Source organism: Silurus aristotelis (genome assembly GCF_946808225.1).
Source record: "Silurus aristotelis genome assembly, chromosome: 6".
NCBI lineage: Eukaryota > Metazoa > Chordata > Actinopteri > Siluriformes > Siluridae > Silurus > Silurus aristotelis.
In genome coordinates this window covers 3,778,202-3,798,201 of record NC_139579.1, presented here as the reverse complement: position 1 = coordinate 3,798,201, position 20,000 = coordinate 3,778,202, and the positions used below count along the sequence as shown (strand labels likewise).

At 41.0% G+C, this 20,000-nt stretch overlaps 2 protein-coding genes across 3 annotated transcripts in view; one reads left to right on the top strand and one right to left on the bottom strand.

Moving 5' to 3' along the window:
• Positions 1-20,000, bottom strand: part of jarid2b (jumonji and AT-rich interaction domain containing 2b) — a 127,699-nt gene that overhangs the window by 61,958 nt on the left and 45,741 nt on the right. The gene's annotated exons all lie outside the window — the stretch shown is intronic.
• On the top strand, positions 5,413-10,963 carry LOC310727719 (uncharacterized protein; the record flags this gene model as incomplete). Its single annotated transcript, XM_083544466.1, has 7 exons — positions 5,413-5,424; positions 6,066-6,170; positions 7,025-8,999; positions 9,100-9,204; positions 10,078-10,164; positions 10,270-10,326; positions 10,641-10,963. 7 exons carry the CDS (start codon positions 5,413-5,415, stop codon positions 10,865-10,867), a joined length of 2,568 nt encoding a protein of 855 aa, XP_083400592.1. The 3' UTR covers positions 10,868-10,963.

Genomic DNA, 20,000 nt, shown 5'->3' with positions numbered 1-20,000 from the left:
TGTCTATCTATCTGTCTGCTTAGCTGTGTCTATCTATCTGTCTGCCTAGCTGTGTCTATCTATCTGTCTGCCTAACTGTGTCTGTCTATCTGTCGGCCTGTCTGCCTAGCTGTGTCTGTCTATCTGTCTGCCAAGCTGTGTCTGTCTATCTGTCTGCCTAGCTGTGTCTACCTATCTGTCTGCCTAGCTGTGTCTATCGGTCTGTCTGCCTAGCTGTGTCTGTCTGTCTATCTGCCTAGCTGTGTCTGTTTATCTGTCTGCCTATCTGCCTAGCTGTGTCTGTCTATCTGTCTGCCTAGCTGTGTCTGTCTATCTGTCTGCCTAGCTGTGTCTGTCTGCCTAGCTGTGTCTATCTGTCTGCCTAGCTGCGTCTGTCTATCTGTCTGCCAATTGTGTCTGTCTATCTGTCTGCCTAGCTGCGTCTGTCTATCTGTCTGCCAATTGTGTCTGTCTATCTGTCTGCCTAGCTGTGTCTATCTATCTGTCTGCCTAGCTGTGTCTGTCTATCTGTCTGCCTAGCTGTGTCTGTCTATCTGTCTGCCTATCTTTGTCTATCTGTCTGCCTAGCTGCGTCTGTCTATCTGTCTGCCTAGCTGTGTCTGTCTATCTGTCTGCCTAGCTGTGTCTGTCTGCCTAGCTGTGTCTATCTATCTGTCTGCCTAGCTGTGTCTATCTATCTGTCTGCCTAGCTGTGTCTGTCTATCTGACTGCCTAGCTGTGTCTGTCTGCCTAGCTGTGTCTATCTATCTGTCTGCCTAGCTGTGTCTGTCTATCTGACTGCCTAGCTGTGTCTGTCTATCTGACTGCCTAGCTGTGTCTGTCTGTCTATCTGCCTAGCTGTGTCTGTCTATCTGTCTGCCTATCTGCCTAGCTGTGTCTTTCTATCTCTCTGCCTAGCTGTGTCTGTATATCTATCTGCCTAGCTGTGTCTACCTATCTGTCTGCCTAGCTGTGTCTATCTATCTGTCTGCCTAGCTGTGTCTGTCTGTCTATCTGCCTAGCTGTGTCTGTCTATCTGTCTTCCTAGCTGTGTCTACCTATCTGTCTGCCTAGCTGTGTCTGTCTGCCTAGCTGTGTCTATCTGTCTGCCTAGCTGTGTCTATCTGTCTGCCTAGCTGCGTCTGTCTATCTGTCTGCCAATTGTGTCTGTCTATCTGTCTGCGTAGCTGTGTCTATCTATCTGTCTGCCTAGCTGTGTCTGTCTGCCTAGCTGTGTCTATCTATCTGTTTGCCTAGCTGTGTCTGTCTTTCTGACTGCCTAGCTGTGTCTGTCTGCCTAGCTGTGTCTGTCTGCCTAGCTGTGTCTGTCTGCCTAGCTGTGTCTATCTGTCTGCCTAGCTGTGTCTGTCTATCTGTCTGACTAGGTGTGTTTGTCTATCTGTCTGCCTAGGTGTGTTTGTCTATCTGTCTGCCTAGCTGTGTCTATCTATCTGTCTGCCTAGCTGTGTCTGTCTGTCTATCTGCCTAGCTGTGTCTGTCTGTCTGTTTGCCTATCTGCCTAGCTGTGTCTGTCTATCTGTCTGCCTAGCTGTGTCTGTCTGCCTAGCTGTGTCTATCTGTCTGCATAGCTGTGTATGTCTATCTGACTGCCTAGCTGTGTCTGTCTGCCTAGCTGTGTATATCTGTCTGCCTAGCTGTGTATGTCTATCTGTCTGCCTAGCTGTGTCTACCTGTCTGTCTTTTGTCAATGCATTGACACCATAGACCTAGACTCCCTTGTGTTCTTCCACTGGTAACTTTCGTGACGAGACTTAAAACCGATTTTTCTGGACATTTTTCTTTCTTTCTTTCTTTCTTTCTTTCTTTCTTTCTTTCTATCTATCTATCTATCTATCTATCTATCTATCTATCTATCTATCTATCTATCTATCTATCTATCTATCTATCTATTTCTGTTTCTCGTTTTTTTGAACAAGTTGCAAATGCTTTGGTACGTCCATGCAAATTATTATGTACAGTTCTCTGTTTCCTACATTATCAGTTGCTTATGTCATGTTGATCAAAATGTATTATAATGGGTCTCTGTTAAATAGTCTCACCCCCACAACATTTAGGCATTAGTTCATTGCATAAGTCTTTACATGCAAAATGGTTGAACAAGTTGTCATAATATGTGAAGCATATTTCTATACATTTCCATTAGACTTTTTTCTAAATCTGTCCTGAATTGGTAAAGGCCTGCAGAGGCTGTATAAGACACTCTAAAAAGATTCTTTCCATGCTGCATCGCGAGAGAAGAAATTCCTTGTGATGTGGATGAGAATTTGTGGCCCAACAGACAGGAATGTCAGGAGGTATAGGAAGACTGCACTGTAATTCCTACAGCACCACATGTACAGTTTTCCCTAAAGAGATTGTCCTATGTTCACATTTCTAAAATCCTATGTCCTATGTTCACATTTGTAAACTACAATTTACAGTTGTCATCAAAACTTCCCTCCAGAGAACATCCCTCCAGAGTACACTGCATGACTAAGCAATTTGACTTGTCTTATCCGTACAAAAGGACATGGCACTGACATGTTTATTGACACAGATATTTACTTTTGAGAGATGAACTAGAGATTTTGTGCAAGAGATTGGCTTTTGCAGGTAATCCATTGTGTTTTGCTATTTGTACAAATTGTTTTGAGAAATGCATTTACTGTTTTGCAAATGATTCGAGAACTTTACTTGCTGGGGCACATGACTATTAACTAATTTAAAAATGTATTCAAAAGCCATAACCACATTGACATATTACTTAACAATTAGTTAATAGTCATGTGCCTCAACAAGTAAAGTCATAACGTAATGATACATTAGAAAAATCATTAACTAATGTTTAATTAAAGCAGACAACTGGAAGTTGAAATGCATGACTTTGACCCACTGTGGTAATTAACATATGAATTTACACTATTAGTTCATATAGTATGTTATTAAGGAATCAATACAATATTACACATTTAACCAATAACAATTTAATGATTACTTAATCTATTAATTATATAGGATGTTCATTAGTGCTGATGCAGTAATCATTAATTAATGGTTTAGTTCTTCATGAGTCATACATTAATTCATGATTATCTGTGCATTAGTTAAGCATCAATTAATGCATATTTTTGCACCCATATTGTAAAGTGTTACCATTTTTTTATTGGTCTTATGAAGTATTCTAATTTGTTGAGATGGTGAATGGGTGGGTTGTTGTTAAATGTGAGTCAAAATCATCACAATTAAAAGAACCATAGACTTAAAGTACCTCAGTCTAGGTGCATTGAATTTATTTAATACATGAGTTCCAAAATTTGAGTTGAATTAAACAAATGAACTTTCAATTTTTTTTTTACACAATTTACATTGATTGTTATATGTCCTTTATATATTTGATATTTGGATCTCATCACTTCTGTTTTGCATCAGACATAAAACATAATCAGCTTGCTCATGTCATGTAAGGGTCTAAACAAAACACTGCTGGCAACAGACTGTCTGTCAGAAGCCCAATGGAAGTTTCAAGAACTGTGTGTTCACCTGACATATTTAGTCCCCACCGTAACCAACCCCCTCCCCCCTTTCAGAAGGCTCAATGAGCCCAATGGAAGTTTCAAGAGTGTGTGTTCACCTGACATCTCAAGTCCCCATTTCGCAATTATTAAGATTAACATCACGCAGCTGCGGCCGCCATTTTAGTTTATAAAAAGTTTGCTCGGATGTGGAGAGACTAATTGGAGTGCAGAGACTAATTGGAGTGCAGACGCAGGAGCTTATTCACAGCCATTTTGAGATGACAACGACATGTGAAGATCATCATTCTAATGGACGCAACATGGAGAAAATAAGGTAAGACTGTTTGTTTTACAACATAAATACCATGGTAAACTTCATTTTGGCTATTTATAGTAGTACTATGAGGAGGTATATCGTCAATTAAACCGATTGCTTTTAATTAAAAGGTGATTTAGCTGTAGGTAGCAAGGACAGATTTAGGCAGGCATAACTAACAAGCTTGTTGGTTTGCGTCTTAAATTAAGTTCGGTAAGAATTTGCTTGATTATATGATGTGCTTTATAGTTTAGACAGTAATGTACATCGTCTTCACATTAATACTTAATGGACATAGCTAGTCTAACGGCTTATTTGAGGGCATTAACCTAATGACACTTTTTCTGAACGTTAATTTTTACCTCAAAACAGATGGAAAATAATAAAAAACCGTGTCCTGTTCATAATTGAAAAGTTTAGGATTGGAGAGAGACGTTAATGATGTTGGTAATCACAAGTTCAGGCCTGCGCTACACTATCAGCACCTTATAGGAATAAGGGCTCATTAATTATTTCGTCAGTCGTCGTATTCGTGATCCAAAAGACAATAAAATCCCGTGTCGACAGAGTTCATATTTTCACTTAATTTGATAGCCATTTGCCGCATCTTGGTGAATGTCGCACCTGTTGTGTAATAGTGTGAGTTCATGAGCTGGGACAGCGATGGCTTGCGGTTTGGACATTGTGTAAAAGCATGTGTACTGTTTGATGTATGTGTACAGTTACTGAGTTTATTACACCTTTCTAACAGACCAAATCAACCCAACAAAGGGATCAGCACGGAGACCAAAGACAGGTTTGAACGTCGCATCACAATACTGAGAAACCATCATGATGAATGTGCCAGGAGACTGAAGGTAGGCCTATTTTCCTGTTGAAATTTCATGCATGGAAATTGAAGTAGCCTAAATCACTGTACTCATTTAGTCTGTATAATATTGTAGTTAAATTGTTCTTGTATTCTGTTGAGTGTTTCCTAGAAATGAATAGAAATCTAGTGGATTATATGTACAAAAACATTGCCTGCATAAACTAAATATTAATATAAAATCAAATATTAACTTATTTCAGGCTAAGGAAAGTTCAGAGGAAACACCAAGTGTTGGCCCAATCATGCCTCACCAGACCCCAGACGATCAGGTCCAATCTCCCCTCAAGCAGGACATCCTTGCCTTACAGCTGATGTGCAGCAAACAATCCTCGGTAAGTTTGTGTACGTAAAAAAAAAAATTATATATATATATATATATATGAATTTGACAACACTATGTTAACCTGACCAGGAGGATTTTTATCTTGCATTTAGTTTTTTATATATATATATATATATATATATATTTTATGTATGTATGTTCAGATGTGGTCAGGTGTATTCATACTGTGCACTGTACTTACTTTGAACTTGCTGATTACAAAAATGTTTGCTTAAACTGAGCAACATTAGATAAAAACAAATTATAGTCATCTTAAATATCTAACTTTCAAAAAATAGAGTATCTGGTAAGGACATATTATATTAATAATGCAATCAGTCAGTCAATTAAAGTTTTCATTGACTTAAGGAAATAACAGAATTAACCAATGACCTTCAACATAGGCTCAATGTTACAGGCAGTGAATTCTGTCACATACTTACATAATTACAGTGTAAAGTTGCACTTTATTATTATCTGGTTGCTTCCACGTTTTATTTTTCCTCTTTTTATTTTCCACTTGGAAATTTGGTTCAAATTTTGATGGGTAGCTGTTCATTCAAATGTCCAACATTGTTATGCAATTGTTACTTTTTGACATTGATTAAAAACTATGGACAAAGGCCCATTGTAACATCTTGATTAATCCCTCTGCTTTACTTAAATGTATCAGCTTAATTTATTTTAATAACACCTATGCGTACTTCACGGCCACTTCTTTTTTAGATTGCTCACACATCAGACTTACTGACTAATGATCTATGAAGATGTCTCCTTCCTCTTATGTCTTTATTTCTATTCTCTGTGAGCAGTTTTTGAGTCCAGTGTTGGTTAAGTTATAATGACCTTGTTACATTGTGATGCAATATATTATTCCATTTGGAAAGTTATTTTATTTACGCCACTACAGTTGCAGCTTGAAGTTGTGCTGGTATTAAAAAAATATATTTTGAAGGTAATAAAAAGGGTAGTAAAAGGTATTATATGTAATTTCTGTATACACCTTGCAGCCACTGTTGATCTGCGCATACATGTTTGATTTATATTCATCTCTTTTGCCAGGACCCAGACAGTGATGCAGAGACAGTAATTCTTGATTTGACCAGTTCTTCTCCATCACCAAGGGCCTGTGATGTCCCGGAGCTAAAGAGGACTGACAGTGTATTTGTAAGTAGTGCTGCAACAACAAATCGACGCGCACAGTTACAGCTCGTTCTGCCATTTGTTACGCTATTAGCTTTTATTAACGTTTTAATGGTGTATTTCGGATATATCAAGTATATATATAAAACCCCTTTAAACATTTCGCAATAGTGCTTTCTTCATTGAGTTGCTCGTATATCTTAAGCCGATGTGCAAACTGCCGCAAAAGAAACTTAAATGTGCAGTGTAACATCCTGAAGATCTTGAAATGAGCTAAAAATGAAAGTCAAAGAATGACGCTCATTCATTGCGTTTTACCATGTAATGCGTCTTTATTAAAATCAACAAATTAATGATTTATCTCTGAACCCCTACTACAATTTTTGGAATGCTACTTTTTTATTACTTTCCCCCCCCCTAACCCTGACATAAAAATTGTCTTCCTGCAACATGACCGCGTGCAGTTAAATGGACTAAACAAGGTGTTGACGCAAATGACTGCCTCAATGATTTTTTTTTTTTAATCTCGAGGAATCATTTCAGCCCTAGAATGGACGATACTCTTCTGTATTTGCAGTACACATGCCACAGTTCAGCTGTGCGCCGCAAATGCTGCCAGTCTGAAAGCACAATGGGCATGCGCTACTCCCGCTCTCCATACTGCTTGCTTGTACAGTTTTTTTTTAAGAATGTAGTAGTTACTACTAATTAAGGCCCCTATGTTTGTAAAAGTGAAGGTGGTACAAAGTGTTTTTGTTTATAGGCTTATTTTATTTTAATCTTAGATATACTCTGAACTTCCATTCAACCCTGCATACAGAAATCCACTTTGATTATGGTGTAAAACTAAATCAATAAAATATTTTTTTTATTTACAGCTTACCAAAAAATCCTTGGGCATCATTTCCACTTCAGATGATACAGTTAGCAGCATTGACATCAGCGAAGATGATTACGTGCCTGAATCTGAGAGCAGTTCTGAAGAGAGCCTTCCACAGCCTTCGTCCAGTCCCTCATCTCCCAATGTGACATTAAACGGGAATGTTGGTACTTCCTCATCTTCCATGAATGAAGACAAGGAATGTTCTCCACTTGAAGATAAGGAGACAATGACTCATTCAGACAATGACTGCAGTCAAGAGGTTTCAGTGATGAAACTGAAAAAGACTGCAAAAGGCCAAAGAATGTTTAACAAAAAGCAGTATTGCTTTTACTGCTCCAAACCATTCTGCAAAATGGCAAGACACTTGGCTCAAGTTCATAAGAATGAGGTGGAGGTAGCAAAGGCTCTTTCTTTTCCAAAGAGTTCTAAAGAAAGGAGGATTAATTTGGATCTTTTGAGGAATAAAGGGAACCGTGCACACAACACACATGTTCTAAAAGCTGGCAAAGGAGTGTTGGTGCCACGGCAGCAAACCACAGCTAAACACGTGAATGTCAAGGACTACATGCACTGTTTAAATTGCCAAGGGCTGTTCAGACGAAAAGCACTTTGGAGGCATATGCAAAGGTGCAACCTGGCCAAGAAGTGCGAGGTCACAAAACAAGGTAGATCCAGAGTTCAAGCACTCTGTGCTTACGCACAGCCTGTTCCTGAAGGAGTAACAAAAAAATTATGGAAACTGATCAGCGACATGAAGCAAGATGAAGTAACGCAGGCGGTTAAAAGTGATCCATGTATCATCAAATTTGGAGAACACTTGTGCAACAAAATGGGGAGCGACAAAACCAAGCACGAATACATCAGAACTAAAATGCGTGAGGCTGGAAGGCTGTTGGTGTGTGCTAGGAAATTGGGACATCTACAGAGTATTAAAGACTTTTTCATACCTGCAAACTTCTATCATGTTATCAAGGCTGTTAAAGATACCTCAGGATTCCGAGATGAAGATGAGGTCTTCACAGTTCCATCTTTGGCATTAAAACTGGGCCACAACATTAAAAAAATGTCGGATATTGCAGAATGTGAAGCAATGATCGCAGGAGAGGAAAATGATGTCCAACATGTAAAAATGTTTAAGCAAATGTATGCCACAAAATGGAATGAATGTGTGTCAGCCTCAGCCTTGAAGACGCTTCATGAAGCGAAATGGAACTCTCCAGAACTTCTCCCTTTTACTGAGGATGTTAAAAAAATGCACATGCATCTCAGCAATCAAACTAATCTGTACCAAGCAAAGCTCAAACTTGAGAAAAGTCAGAAGAACTGGTCAAATCTTGCCCAAATAACTTTGTGTGAAGTAATTCTGTTCAATCGCAGGAGAGCAGGAGAAGTTTCGAAAATGAGGTTGAATTCGTATCTTCTCCGAAACACATCTGTTTTACATTCCGATGTCGCTGATGCTTTATCTGAAGTTGAGCAGAAGCTCTGTCAGCATTTCCAACGCATCGAAATTAGAGGCAAGCGAGACCGAAAGGTGCCAATACTCCTGACCCCAAGTATGATGGACTCCATGGAGCTACTTGTAAAGAATCGTCAAACATGTGGTGTACTGGATGAAAATTATTTTTTTTTTGCAAAGCCCATGACTGAGAACTCATTCTACCATGGCACAGAATGCATTAGGAAGGTTGCTCACCAGTGTGGAGCCAAACATCCAAAGAATCTGTCATCCACAAAGCTGCGAAAACATATTGCGACTTTATCTAAAGTGCTTAATCTGACAGATACTGAGATGGACCAGTTAGCAGATTTTCTGGGACATGATATAAGAGTCCATAGAAAGTTTTACCGGTTGCCTGAAGGGACGTTACAGTTAGCAAAGATCAGCAAGGTGCTGATGGCCCTTGAACAGGGCAGAGTATCAGAATTCAAGGGGAAAAACCTTGATGAAATTCACCTTGAGCCTTATGGTAAGCTCTTATATGTATTATATATTGACATTTAGTTCAGTTACAAGAAACTCTACATGGTGCATGACGACAAATGTTTTTTTTACACGCATTTCTGCAGAGAAAGTGAACGTAGGTAGTGATAGTGATGTGTCTGAAAGTGAGGATGAAGAGAGTGAGATGCCCCAGCCGAAAAAGCGATGTCACTCCTCTTCAGCATCTACAGGTATGGTCTGATGTGAATTCCTGGGGGATAAAGAATTCCTTATCAATGATGATAAGGAATTTTTATTATCAATGAAAAAGAATGATCGAAGATATTGATTTTGCTAGTTGTATTATAAAAATTTGTATGGCTGTCCCTGATAAAACAGGTTTGCAGCCCTCTGACTTACTATAAGCAGGTAAGGATCTTGAACTCCTTCTCACTCAAGCTGTTCCACTGAATGCCTACTGGTCACGCCTCTGCACATCTCTGACCACTGTTTCATTCAGTTAATTTCATTCTCTGTTACACCACTACTGGTACCACTATTTCTACTGCAACCTGTTTCCCACCCACTTCTCATTGGTCACCTTAACTCTACATCGACACATTTTCCTCACTGGAGGTCAATGATGCCATAGAGTCTCTCTGCTCTACACTAAGCTCATGTCTGGACAGGCTGTGTCCTCTATCCATCAAACATGCATACTGATCTCAAACCTTCTTTCAGTCCTGCTGGGTTAAGAAAATATTGGCGGATTTCACTTTTCCCATTTTTATCTGAGGCTATGAAAAAAGCAGTTTTCAAACAGGTCTCTGAATTCCTCTTACAGAGTGACAACCTGAATCCAAATCAGTTGTGAGAAACCTGGGTGTCATGACTCATGACTGACTGACCAGTTGTCTTTCTCAGACCACGTCAATATGCTGCCCAATTCAGACCATGGCCATCGCTATCTCTGCCTTTGACTGTTTATATAAACGATACAATATGAGAATAGATTGGTCTGGCCTTATCTTGCCTAGAACAACCTGTATTTCATATGTATTTTTTTAATTGCTTGCTTTTGGTTATGGTGTACGGTGAAAGCCTTTTTATTTTCTGTCCTTCAGACGAATCTTCGGTTGGCAGCAAGTCTTCGAGGGAGAGTGACATGCCTCAGCCAAAGAAGCGACGTCATTCCCCTTCAAAAGCTACAGGTAAAGTCAAACCTGTCCTCTGAGGATGATCTTGAACAGTCATTATTGATGCATTTGCTTACAGTGCCCCAAAATGTTGAAGTGTTTATTTGCTTTATCTTCCAGAAGAACTTTCATTTGGCGACAAGTCGGTAAAGGAGAAGGAGTTGCCTTCAAAGTCAGGTAAAGAGTCAGGACCGCACCGCTCAGAACTGAGTTGCCTAGTTAGTTATTGCGACTTTACATTAAAGTGGTCTCTAATAAGACTTTAAATGTACAGTATTTCTGAAAGTGACATATGGCGACCTAGCCAGCAGCTGCATTGAATGGAGTCTAGTTTCCTGCTGATGTACTGAATATTAAAGTATTCTAGGCCTCAGTAGTAATGGTCTGGTACTACTTGGTATTGGTTGCTGGTGTACTCTACACTCAGCTTTTTAAAGTGAGGTGAAAGATTGTCTCTTTGAAAGTTGAGGTAAAATTATTTACATTTTTAGGTGTGTCAAAAAACCAAAAGAGGAAATGGACTGAAGATGAGGTGAAGGCAGTGGAGAACAAACTTCTACATTTCATCACATCTGGCAGGGTACCAGGGAAAAGAGAGTGTGAAGACTGCATCAGGTCAGCTCCGGTATTGCTCCAGAATAGAACCTGGGAAGCCGTGAAATTTTACATAAAGAACCGAATCACAGCACTCAAGAGGGAGTGTGAGAAAAGAAAATAAAGGTGTTCATGGAAAAGTTTGGCACTCCTTGTTCACATTTGTCCATCCACACCCATGTTTCACCTTTGCTATGACAAATAAAGTTGTCAGAACGAACTTTGCCAAAGAATCATTTATTTGAATACAATTTATTTGAATTGTATTGTATTTGCAGTACAGTTGTTTAGAGGTAGCAGGGAGCACCTGCTGACCTGTGTTTAAATGCTGATTTAAAAAGTTTGAGGTGAGGTCCCCATTGGTAACCTTTTAAACACGCACAGTGACGTCAATAATTAGCATATCAAAACATTACATCACAGGTCCCCAGGAGGGTCTTCAACCTGACTGGGTCCCCAGCAGTAAGTAAAATGTCAGGTCAGTCTTCTGGGGGTCGGACTCAAGTTTACAAGTGATGGCCGTTATAACAGCTGTAAACTGACTGTGGATCAGTTTCTGCCTTGTCTGTAGACCACTCACAAAGGGTGGTTCCCACCAGGCTGCATTTTGTCATGTGTCCCCACCCAGTAGCAAAAACAGGTATGTGTGTGTGTGTGTGTGTGCTGATAAAAATGCTTCACAGTCTTAGACTCAGCGTCTTTTAATCTCACTAATATACGCTGTTGATATGCCATGCAAAGTTTTACAGTAAATCAAAATGGCAGACAGAAGCAGCAAACAACTCCTGAGGCTGTTATTACGGACGTAAAAGTGTCAGTAAGGTGCATTTTAGATGCAGACACGCTGAAGCATTTCTCATTCGATAAAGCAAAAACAGCAGGAAAATATAAAGCAGCAGTCAAAAATCCTAACAGCAGCGGCGCCTAAAAGAAAGAAATAAAAACAAGCATCAATCATACGGACTCCAGGCAAAGAGGTCCATTAAAACCCAGAGCCTTCATATGGTTACATCATCATCATCATCTTCGCCGTCGTCGTGACCTCTAACCCCGAGTACAGGCCTAGCTCTCGACATCGCTCGGTGGCTTTTTACAGCACGATAAGTCAACCCACTGTTCGCTTTCTTTCTCTTTCTCCCTCCCTCCCTCCCTCTAGGTGCACTTTGAAGCCAGTTTGGTTTGGAGCCGTGCCCATGACGTGACACGCAAAGCCAGCGCTGCATTAGGACAAACCAAAAACTCAACTCAACAATTTCCTGTACAGCCACTTGAAACTGCGCTGTTCGGAATCCTGCACCGATCTAAAAGCGACTCATGAGAACTTCTGCTCGTCTTAGGAGACGGCTTCATGCCCGTACAGGCCCTGCTGCAACGCTCCAAAAACCTCCATTACTTTTGCATTCAGACGCAGCGCTCAATTTGTCTCGTATAATTAAGCTGCTGGTTGGGAAGCGGGAGTTTGGGTTAAGATGGAGGACTTCTGAAGGTCATGAGTTCGAATCCTACCACCACTAAGCTGCCCTTCGCGGGCCCTTGAGCAGGGCCCTTAACCCTTAACTGCTAAAAGTCCCTCTGAATAAAACTGTCTGCCAAATGCTGTGAATGTCTAACCAATGTCTGTGATGGAAAAAAAAAAAACTAAAATGTTTTAACACAGATTTCAAAATCATTTACTCATTAAATGGATTTAATAAAAAAAAATAAATAAAAAATGTAAAATTGTGATCATTTTGGCTTTTTTTTTTTTTTTTTATTCTATTGTGATAATCTACTTAAAATCCACACTCTGCTCTCTTTCTTCCTCTGCAATATGCAAACGAGCGAGCCAGGCGAAGGGCGAGACCCCGACCAGCCGTGGTTTTGGAGCCAAACAGAACAAAACTAATTTTTTGACTTTACATGGCCTTAAATCCCTCTAATAAATAAACAAACATCTTTGAAGACACAAAAGTATCTACCAATGTGATACGATTCCCCCATTGCGATCCGATTTCGATTTTATTCAATGGGCTCTGCAATTCAATATGCAGATAGTTTACTTTTGTTTCTTCGGTTCAGACAGACGGCAAATCAATTTACTTAAGTGCGTCTGACTTCTAACAAACCATGTTAATCTGTATTCTATGCGACTCTCGGGACACGTCATATTCACGTAGCAGCAGCGGATGCAACAGTCGTAAAGGTTAGCGAGGAGAAATCTTCAAATAAAATAGTGCTCGCAAATTTTTGGTCACTTTCTATTTAATAAAAGTATCTACGCATTTCATCGGTAAGTTTTATGCCGAGATGCGAATGTTACCATCATGAGTTGGGTTGTAACAACTATTAGATAAAATCGATGATGTCATTGATTAGGCGGGCTGCTGAAGTTACGGGTTAGCGAGACGGTAAGATAACGCGGCCACGTGCAAAACGTCGGAGTGTACAGCGTCAACCGCCAGCGGGGAAAAGTGCGTTTTTGGGCGAATGCTTAAACCTTCATTCTCCTTTACATAAATTGCTTCACCTTGCATATTCAAATGTTTTTTGTTTTTGCTTTTTTTTTTTAACAAAAGAAACAAGCCAGCTTTTTTTTTTTTTAAGGAGAAATCCCCCATGCGCTCCTTAACAAGCAGCTACTATACGCTGTATAATGTCAGAATTAAAGTTCGTTAAACTCGATATGTGGCTTTTGCGTGTATTAAGTACACTTTCATACATAAACACCCTGAATTAGGGTTATATATATATATATATATATATATATATATATATATATATATATATATATATATATATATATATATATATATATATATATATATATAGTTCAAAACATCTAATTAAACATGTAAAATAATTAACAATTATAATTGCAGCTGTATAGATAAGTGTACTATAAAATTAGGTGCAGAAAGCCACACCCACTGGGCGACTCGAAGCCACACCCACTGGACAACTCGAAGCCACGCCCACAAAATCGGGTTCTACTACAAGACAATTGTGACTAATTCAGGCACAAAGTAAAATGTAAAAGAAGGTAAACTACTGCACATTCATTCACATACACAACGCTGGTGAAGAGTCATGCTCTAACATAACCCTCCTGTGCGTCATTTCCAACAAAGCTCTGCTTGTACAAACACACACACACACACACACACACGGAGAAGAGGTTCTCTAATGACTCTGCCTTCTCGTGTCTTTAATTAACGGACAGACACGTCCGTCTGAAATGTGCAGCGGAGGAGAACAACAAAGCTCCAATCACACTGTGTAATCAGTTCGGAGGGATTTGGAGGCACTCGTCTCTCAAGGGTGGCACAGCGGAAGCAAGGCGCGGTAGCAAATCTCTCTCACGCGCACACACACACACACACACACACACACACACCTCAAGTAAAAGGTTCCACAGCTGGCACAAGTGTGTGTCCTAGCCACATCCGAGTGCTCTGGAGCAGGCCTCCAGCAGCCTGTTTACAGAGTGCTCCAACCACCCACACACACACACTGCATGCACATGCACCCACACACACCTCCACAGAGCAAGATGCATGGAAACATGTTTACATCGGCAGGAAGAAAGGTCAAACGAAAGTGTAAGAAGAAACTTCAGTCCCTTTTATACAGCCTTATATACCACATATATTGTGATGTATTTATTATAATGAAAAAGAAAGAAAATTAAACTAGATCAGCAATATAGGACATTTCTGTACAAGCTAATAAGCATCCTACAGAGCATTGCACTGCTCATCACCTCTGACTCGTCCAAAGGGGTTTCGGTTTCTAACAGCAGCTTCGACCATACTTTAAATCTCGGGGAACGTCTTATAGTTCCTTTGATTTCAAGTGATGTTGGAGATGATGTAAGAAAAAACTGAACACTTTTGAACCAATCCGATAATTCTGTAGTGTGCGAGTGTGTGTGTGTGTGTGTGCGTGTGGTGTGTGAGGGGCAACTTATTCAGCAAGTGGACTGCAAGCTGTATAGTCAAAAACAAAGCCAAAAAATTTGCAAAGCACAAGTGCAGAGAGCATACTTAAGTATAGTTGAGTCATCAAATCAGCCTACTTGCAACACACGCGCACACACACACACACACACACACGCACGCGCGTATTCCATTCAACTGACAGATTCTGCGCTCAAACAAGTGTCAACCCGAACCTGCTGTCCTCATCACACAGTCCAGCGCCAGCTTTCAAGGACAAAAGCCTAACAGAACATTCTGCTTTCTTTCCTGCCCTCCCACCACCCCACACACACACAACTCCTCACCTCTGTGCCCGGGCCTGTCTACGGGATGAAAGCCAGAAGGTTTGTGTCGAGCCACAACTGACAACCAACAAATCTGAGATGTGCTCGTAAAAGCCCCCTATTTAATAATTTGAAGCTCTGTCATAGAACTTTGGAATTTGGACTGGAAAACGGATTACGCATCGCTGCGTATTTAACGAAGGTGCGTCAATGAGACGGTCTTGATATCGAGCCTTATACAATATTTCACGTTTAATCAGATCTTGCTTCATTTATTGGTGCTTCAAACAAGGTATGACTTGTATTTTGAATGTTCCAAGTAATGAAATACGATAGAAATGAAGCTTTATAAATGGCCATAGGGGATTCGGGGTATTTCAAAGAAGTAATGCATCATCAGCCTTTTTTTTTTTTTTTTTTTTTTTTTTTTTTTTTAATAGCGTCTTTGCAGGGATCCATAGGGACTGCATTTAATTGGATAATATTTCATTTCAGGGGGTTTAAGAGGTCATATAATCGTAACATCACACCACGACGAGGAATCATTTTCGCAGTGGCGATTAAAACAGGATTTTCAGTAAAACTCTAATGACCATGAATATCATGCTATTTGACTTTCGCGATTCTACGAAGTAATTCGCAGTAACAGAAACCCGAGCGGCTCAAAGAGGTCAGCGCTGTGCAGTTGCTCCAGAGCTCATGGCGATACAGAAAAAAGAAGAAGCGCCTGTCGATATGGTGAGAAGACCGAGCCACTGCTGCTCGTCCTCAGTCGGAGCTTTGCTGCTTTCATTCCTGTCACGCAGCTGCACTAACTCTCACACCCACAGAACATAACGGAAATCCACGTGGCCTGACAAACGCTGAGCAAGGGCTTAATTTAGGATTCGAGAGACAGGAAGACGAGTGTGTGTGTGTGTGTGGGAGGATCGGCGAGAGAAACACAATCTAGAGAGTGGCGATGGAGAAACAGGAAAAAGGGGATGCTGGGAGGAGGAGAAAAAAAAAAACAGCATGAGAAAGTATCAAAATCTATGCGCTTGTGTGTGTGTGTGTGTGTTTATATATATATATATATATATATATATATATATTAGTATTGTCCTGTTCCTCCATCTCTCTCTCTCTCTCTCTCTCTCTCTCTCCTGCACTTTCAGAGACAAATCAATCTGCCGTTGCTCTTCATTGAAATGAATTGCTCGGGAATGGTGTGGCAGCCTGCGTGGCCCCTCGCCAGCGCACAGATTATTATTCATGGAGGCGTCGAGCCTCACGGGAGCTCAGAACGACACGACAGGCCTCGCACTTCACTGCGCACGCACACACAAAACACAGCTCGCCAGCACCTAGGGGCCAGAAGAGCTCCGGACTCCCGTCATGACTCTTACCCAGACACACTGCATACACTCGAAGGGGGAAAAAAAAAAAAAGAAAGAAAGAAAAACGGCAACATCTTGAGTGCCTCGGGTTTTCTGGCAGATTTGAAAGAAAACGATTCGCCATTTAACCTGAAACAACGTTGTCCAAAGAAACCTGCAAATGTCTTCTCTACTATTTATACCTGAACAAAACCAGACCGAATGACAGGACAGGAATAAATGACTCAACCAACTGAAGGGAATTTGAAAGAATGAAACCAAATAGAACAAAGCGTCTTGACTGAATTAGTTACAGAGCTGAACAGGTGAATCGATTTCACTGAATTACGGCGCTGAACTCGGATACAATTCAATTTTTGCCCGAGTTACTGAATGGGAATCAGTTCAAAACCTGCTGAAACTAAATGAAGGTGGTGAAAAACTGCTGAAATGAGTTGGACTCGTTTACCGAACAGAAAGAGATCGAAGTGAAATACTGGGAAACAATCTTAAAAACATTAAACTACTTCCTAAAAAAAAAAAATAAATAAAAAGAAAAATTCTACTGAAATGATTTATACTACTGAACCAAAATCCTCTGAAGGCCATTCTTCTGAATCGAAACCCTTCTGAAGTAATTCTCTTAGTTCTTTCACAACCCAACTCTTAGGAACCAAACCTGGCTCGAAAGGAAGTGTGAAAACAGTGCGAGGGGGTGCACAGGGTCTGTGAGTGGAGCTGTTTTTTATTAAACATCAAATGTGTGTGTGTGTGTGTGTGTGTGTGTGTGTGTGTGTGTGTGTGTGTGAGAGAAAGAAAGAAAGAGCGAGAAAGAGAGCAAACAGAGTTAGAACTACTTTTTGAACGCACTACTGCACGAGGGCAAACAACCCCCCCCCCCCCCCCCCCGGTGTCCTGGGATGCCCTCCCGAGTGCTGGCACAGTCGCAGAGCGCAGAGCACAGAGCGAAAGAGGTGTTTATGCCAGGCCTCACTCCTGACTCACGTGCTGGCCAGAGCGATCAAACAGCTGGGCTCCAAACACACACACATCCATGGTGCAGCCCGAAAACTACTGCTGCGGTCACACACACACACCAACATATTAGTCTCACACTGACGCTGAGTGACTGGCAGCGGAACGTGACGCAGAAAAGCAGGATGATAGGAAAAGTGAGCGAGTTTCATGAGGAAACAAATCGGGCGCCATTTTTGGCCCTTGGTAAGAAAACAAACGGGTTTTGGAGATCCAGCCCACCCAGACTGCTGCCTCCATCTGTCTGTCTGTCTGTCGTTATTTCTGTCTCTGCATCCCTCCCTCGATCCCACCCTCTCTCCCTCCCTCTCAGTCTCTAACAAGCTTCATAAATATACATCAGCTAGAGCTGGACACCTTGGCAGCTTGAGCGCTTCTTTAACTGTCAGCGCGGTAACGAGCTTTTCGCGGCGTGCTCACTCACCTGCATCATTAACCACGAGCCCTGGCACTGCGCGTCACACCGGACCGCGTGCCAATCACACAACAAAGAGGAGTGTGACACGGCCAGGCTTCATGCCCCGGGCATCGGAGAAGGGGGCGAGGTGGCAATTACCGTATCTCCTGGTGTATATGACAGGGTTCCCCCCCCTTCAGCACATGTAGGATTGGAGGTGCCTAACAGAGGAGGTCAATTCCAAAGCAAACAAACCACAAGCGTGGAAGTTTGGGCACCGAAAAAATATATATATAAAAAATAAACACAAGTTTAATATGTAACTGCGTTAAAAGCTTAACCAATCACTGCCCATGTCAGAGCCAAAAAAATATTTTTATATTAGATAGATAGATAGATAGATAGATAGATAGATAGATAGATAGTTAGATAGATAGATAGATAGATAGATAGATAGATAGATAGATAGATAGATAGATAGATAGATAGATAGATATGCTAGTAAAAAAAAATTTCATTCATATGAAAAGTAATGCTGTGTGAGAGTTGAAAGTAGAAAGTTGCTAGCTAAGTGACCAGCTAGGATTAGCATTTCTTTATTATTAGCATTCATTCATCATAAGTGATCCACCGGTGTGTCTAAGTTGATTGATCTGAGGTAAAACCTAGCATAAACTCAACAATGTTATGCTAGGTTTCACCTCAGATTGACCATGTTACTTAAACTCAGGGGGTGAAGAAAACCACCGTGATGTTCTGAGTAATAATTGTAATCTTGAGGTCTGTGGTCAGTTTTTTCCTAGTCAGAAATCGGAAAATTTGCACGCTGCCCGTTCAAGAATTTGCACACGCACTAATCTGGACGGACTTCCGAAAATTTCTCAGAGATTGGACTATAAAGAAATTTATTCTAGAGTGAAAAGGGAGGAAAAAAAACTTCCACGCTACAGAAGGGCCTCAGCAACCTGCACCGTACAAACTCCATACTAAAAGGCTAACATTGCTTCTAGAGCATATCTACTCTTGCGCACCTTGTGAACGTGCGCGCACACGGATGATCCTGCTCGAATACCCTTCCACTCGTACACTAATGACTCGATTAGCCTTACCAATATTTACCCAGGATCATCCTTACACATCACCTCCCCCGGTTAAATGCTAATGAGAAGGTTATTTAGGCCGTGATCAGCGCTCCTTCACACCGCAGTGCGAGGGGGGCACGGGGGGGTGCGTGGGGGGGGGGGGGGGGTGATCGCTGAATGACCTGTACGTGAAACACTTAAGTGCTGCTTATGTTTTGATGGTGTGCAGGCGGCCGCGGGGGATCGCAGTGACGAGATACGCTCATCTTTTGGTTAACCTGTTAAAGAGCAGTTATTAAATTGTGTGTGTGTGTATGTGCAGGTGTGTGTGTGTGCGTGAGCATGTATGTGGATTTAATAATATCCTGTCCCTAAAGGATGAGATCATTACATTTTTATCCTCGTGGCTTGACATCGCGCGGTTCAGGGGGATGAGCGCGAGTTCCAGTGAAGCTCCTGTGTTTTATATATACTCAAAAGATGTGGCGTTCATTCCGCCCACACACACTATTCACACAGATCCACACGGACCAGCGTTTAGCACAAGGAGTCGTCAGGAACATATGTGGGCCATGAAATACGCACACACGCGCACACACACACACTTTTAAACACGTACCGAAACCAGGAGCTGCGGACTGCACGTGCGCAGGTCCTTAAATATACTTTCACACCAAAATTAAACGGAATGACGATCGTGTTGTTTGAACAGGTGTCAAAAACGGTGTTTCGGTGAGACCAGAAACGTTTCTGTTTCACAAGAAGCACATTCTCTACCAGCAAACAAAAGAAAAAAGGACAATCCCAACAACTAGCACTATTGCCTCGGACGCTCGTCTCTGAGAAAACCGAAAAACACCATTTCCTCTGTCCTCAAGATCGACCAGCTACAGAAAACTTAGTCACTGGAGACTACACCCTGATTTCCATACACATATCAGGTTACCATAATAACCATAATTCAGAACAATAAAAAGGCAGTAATTTCAATGCGAGAGCTGCTGTTCATTGAAAGGAGATCGGAGGTTTCGTGGCATTCAAAGCTGTACAGGACTATATACACTCGTATATAAATAAATCTAATTGTTTCGGACTTCTGGAATACATACATATATTATGCAAATTACATTTCTATTTTTATTGCA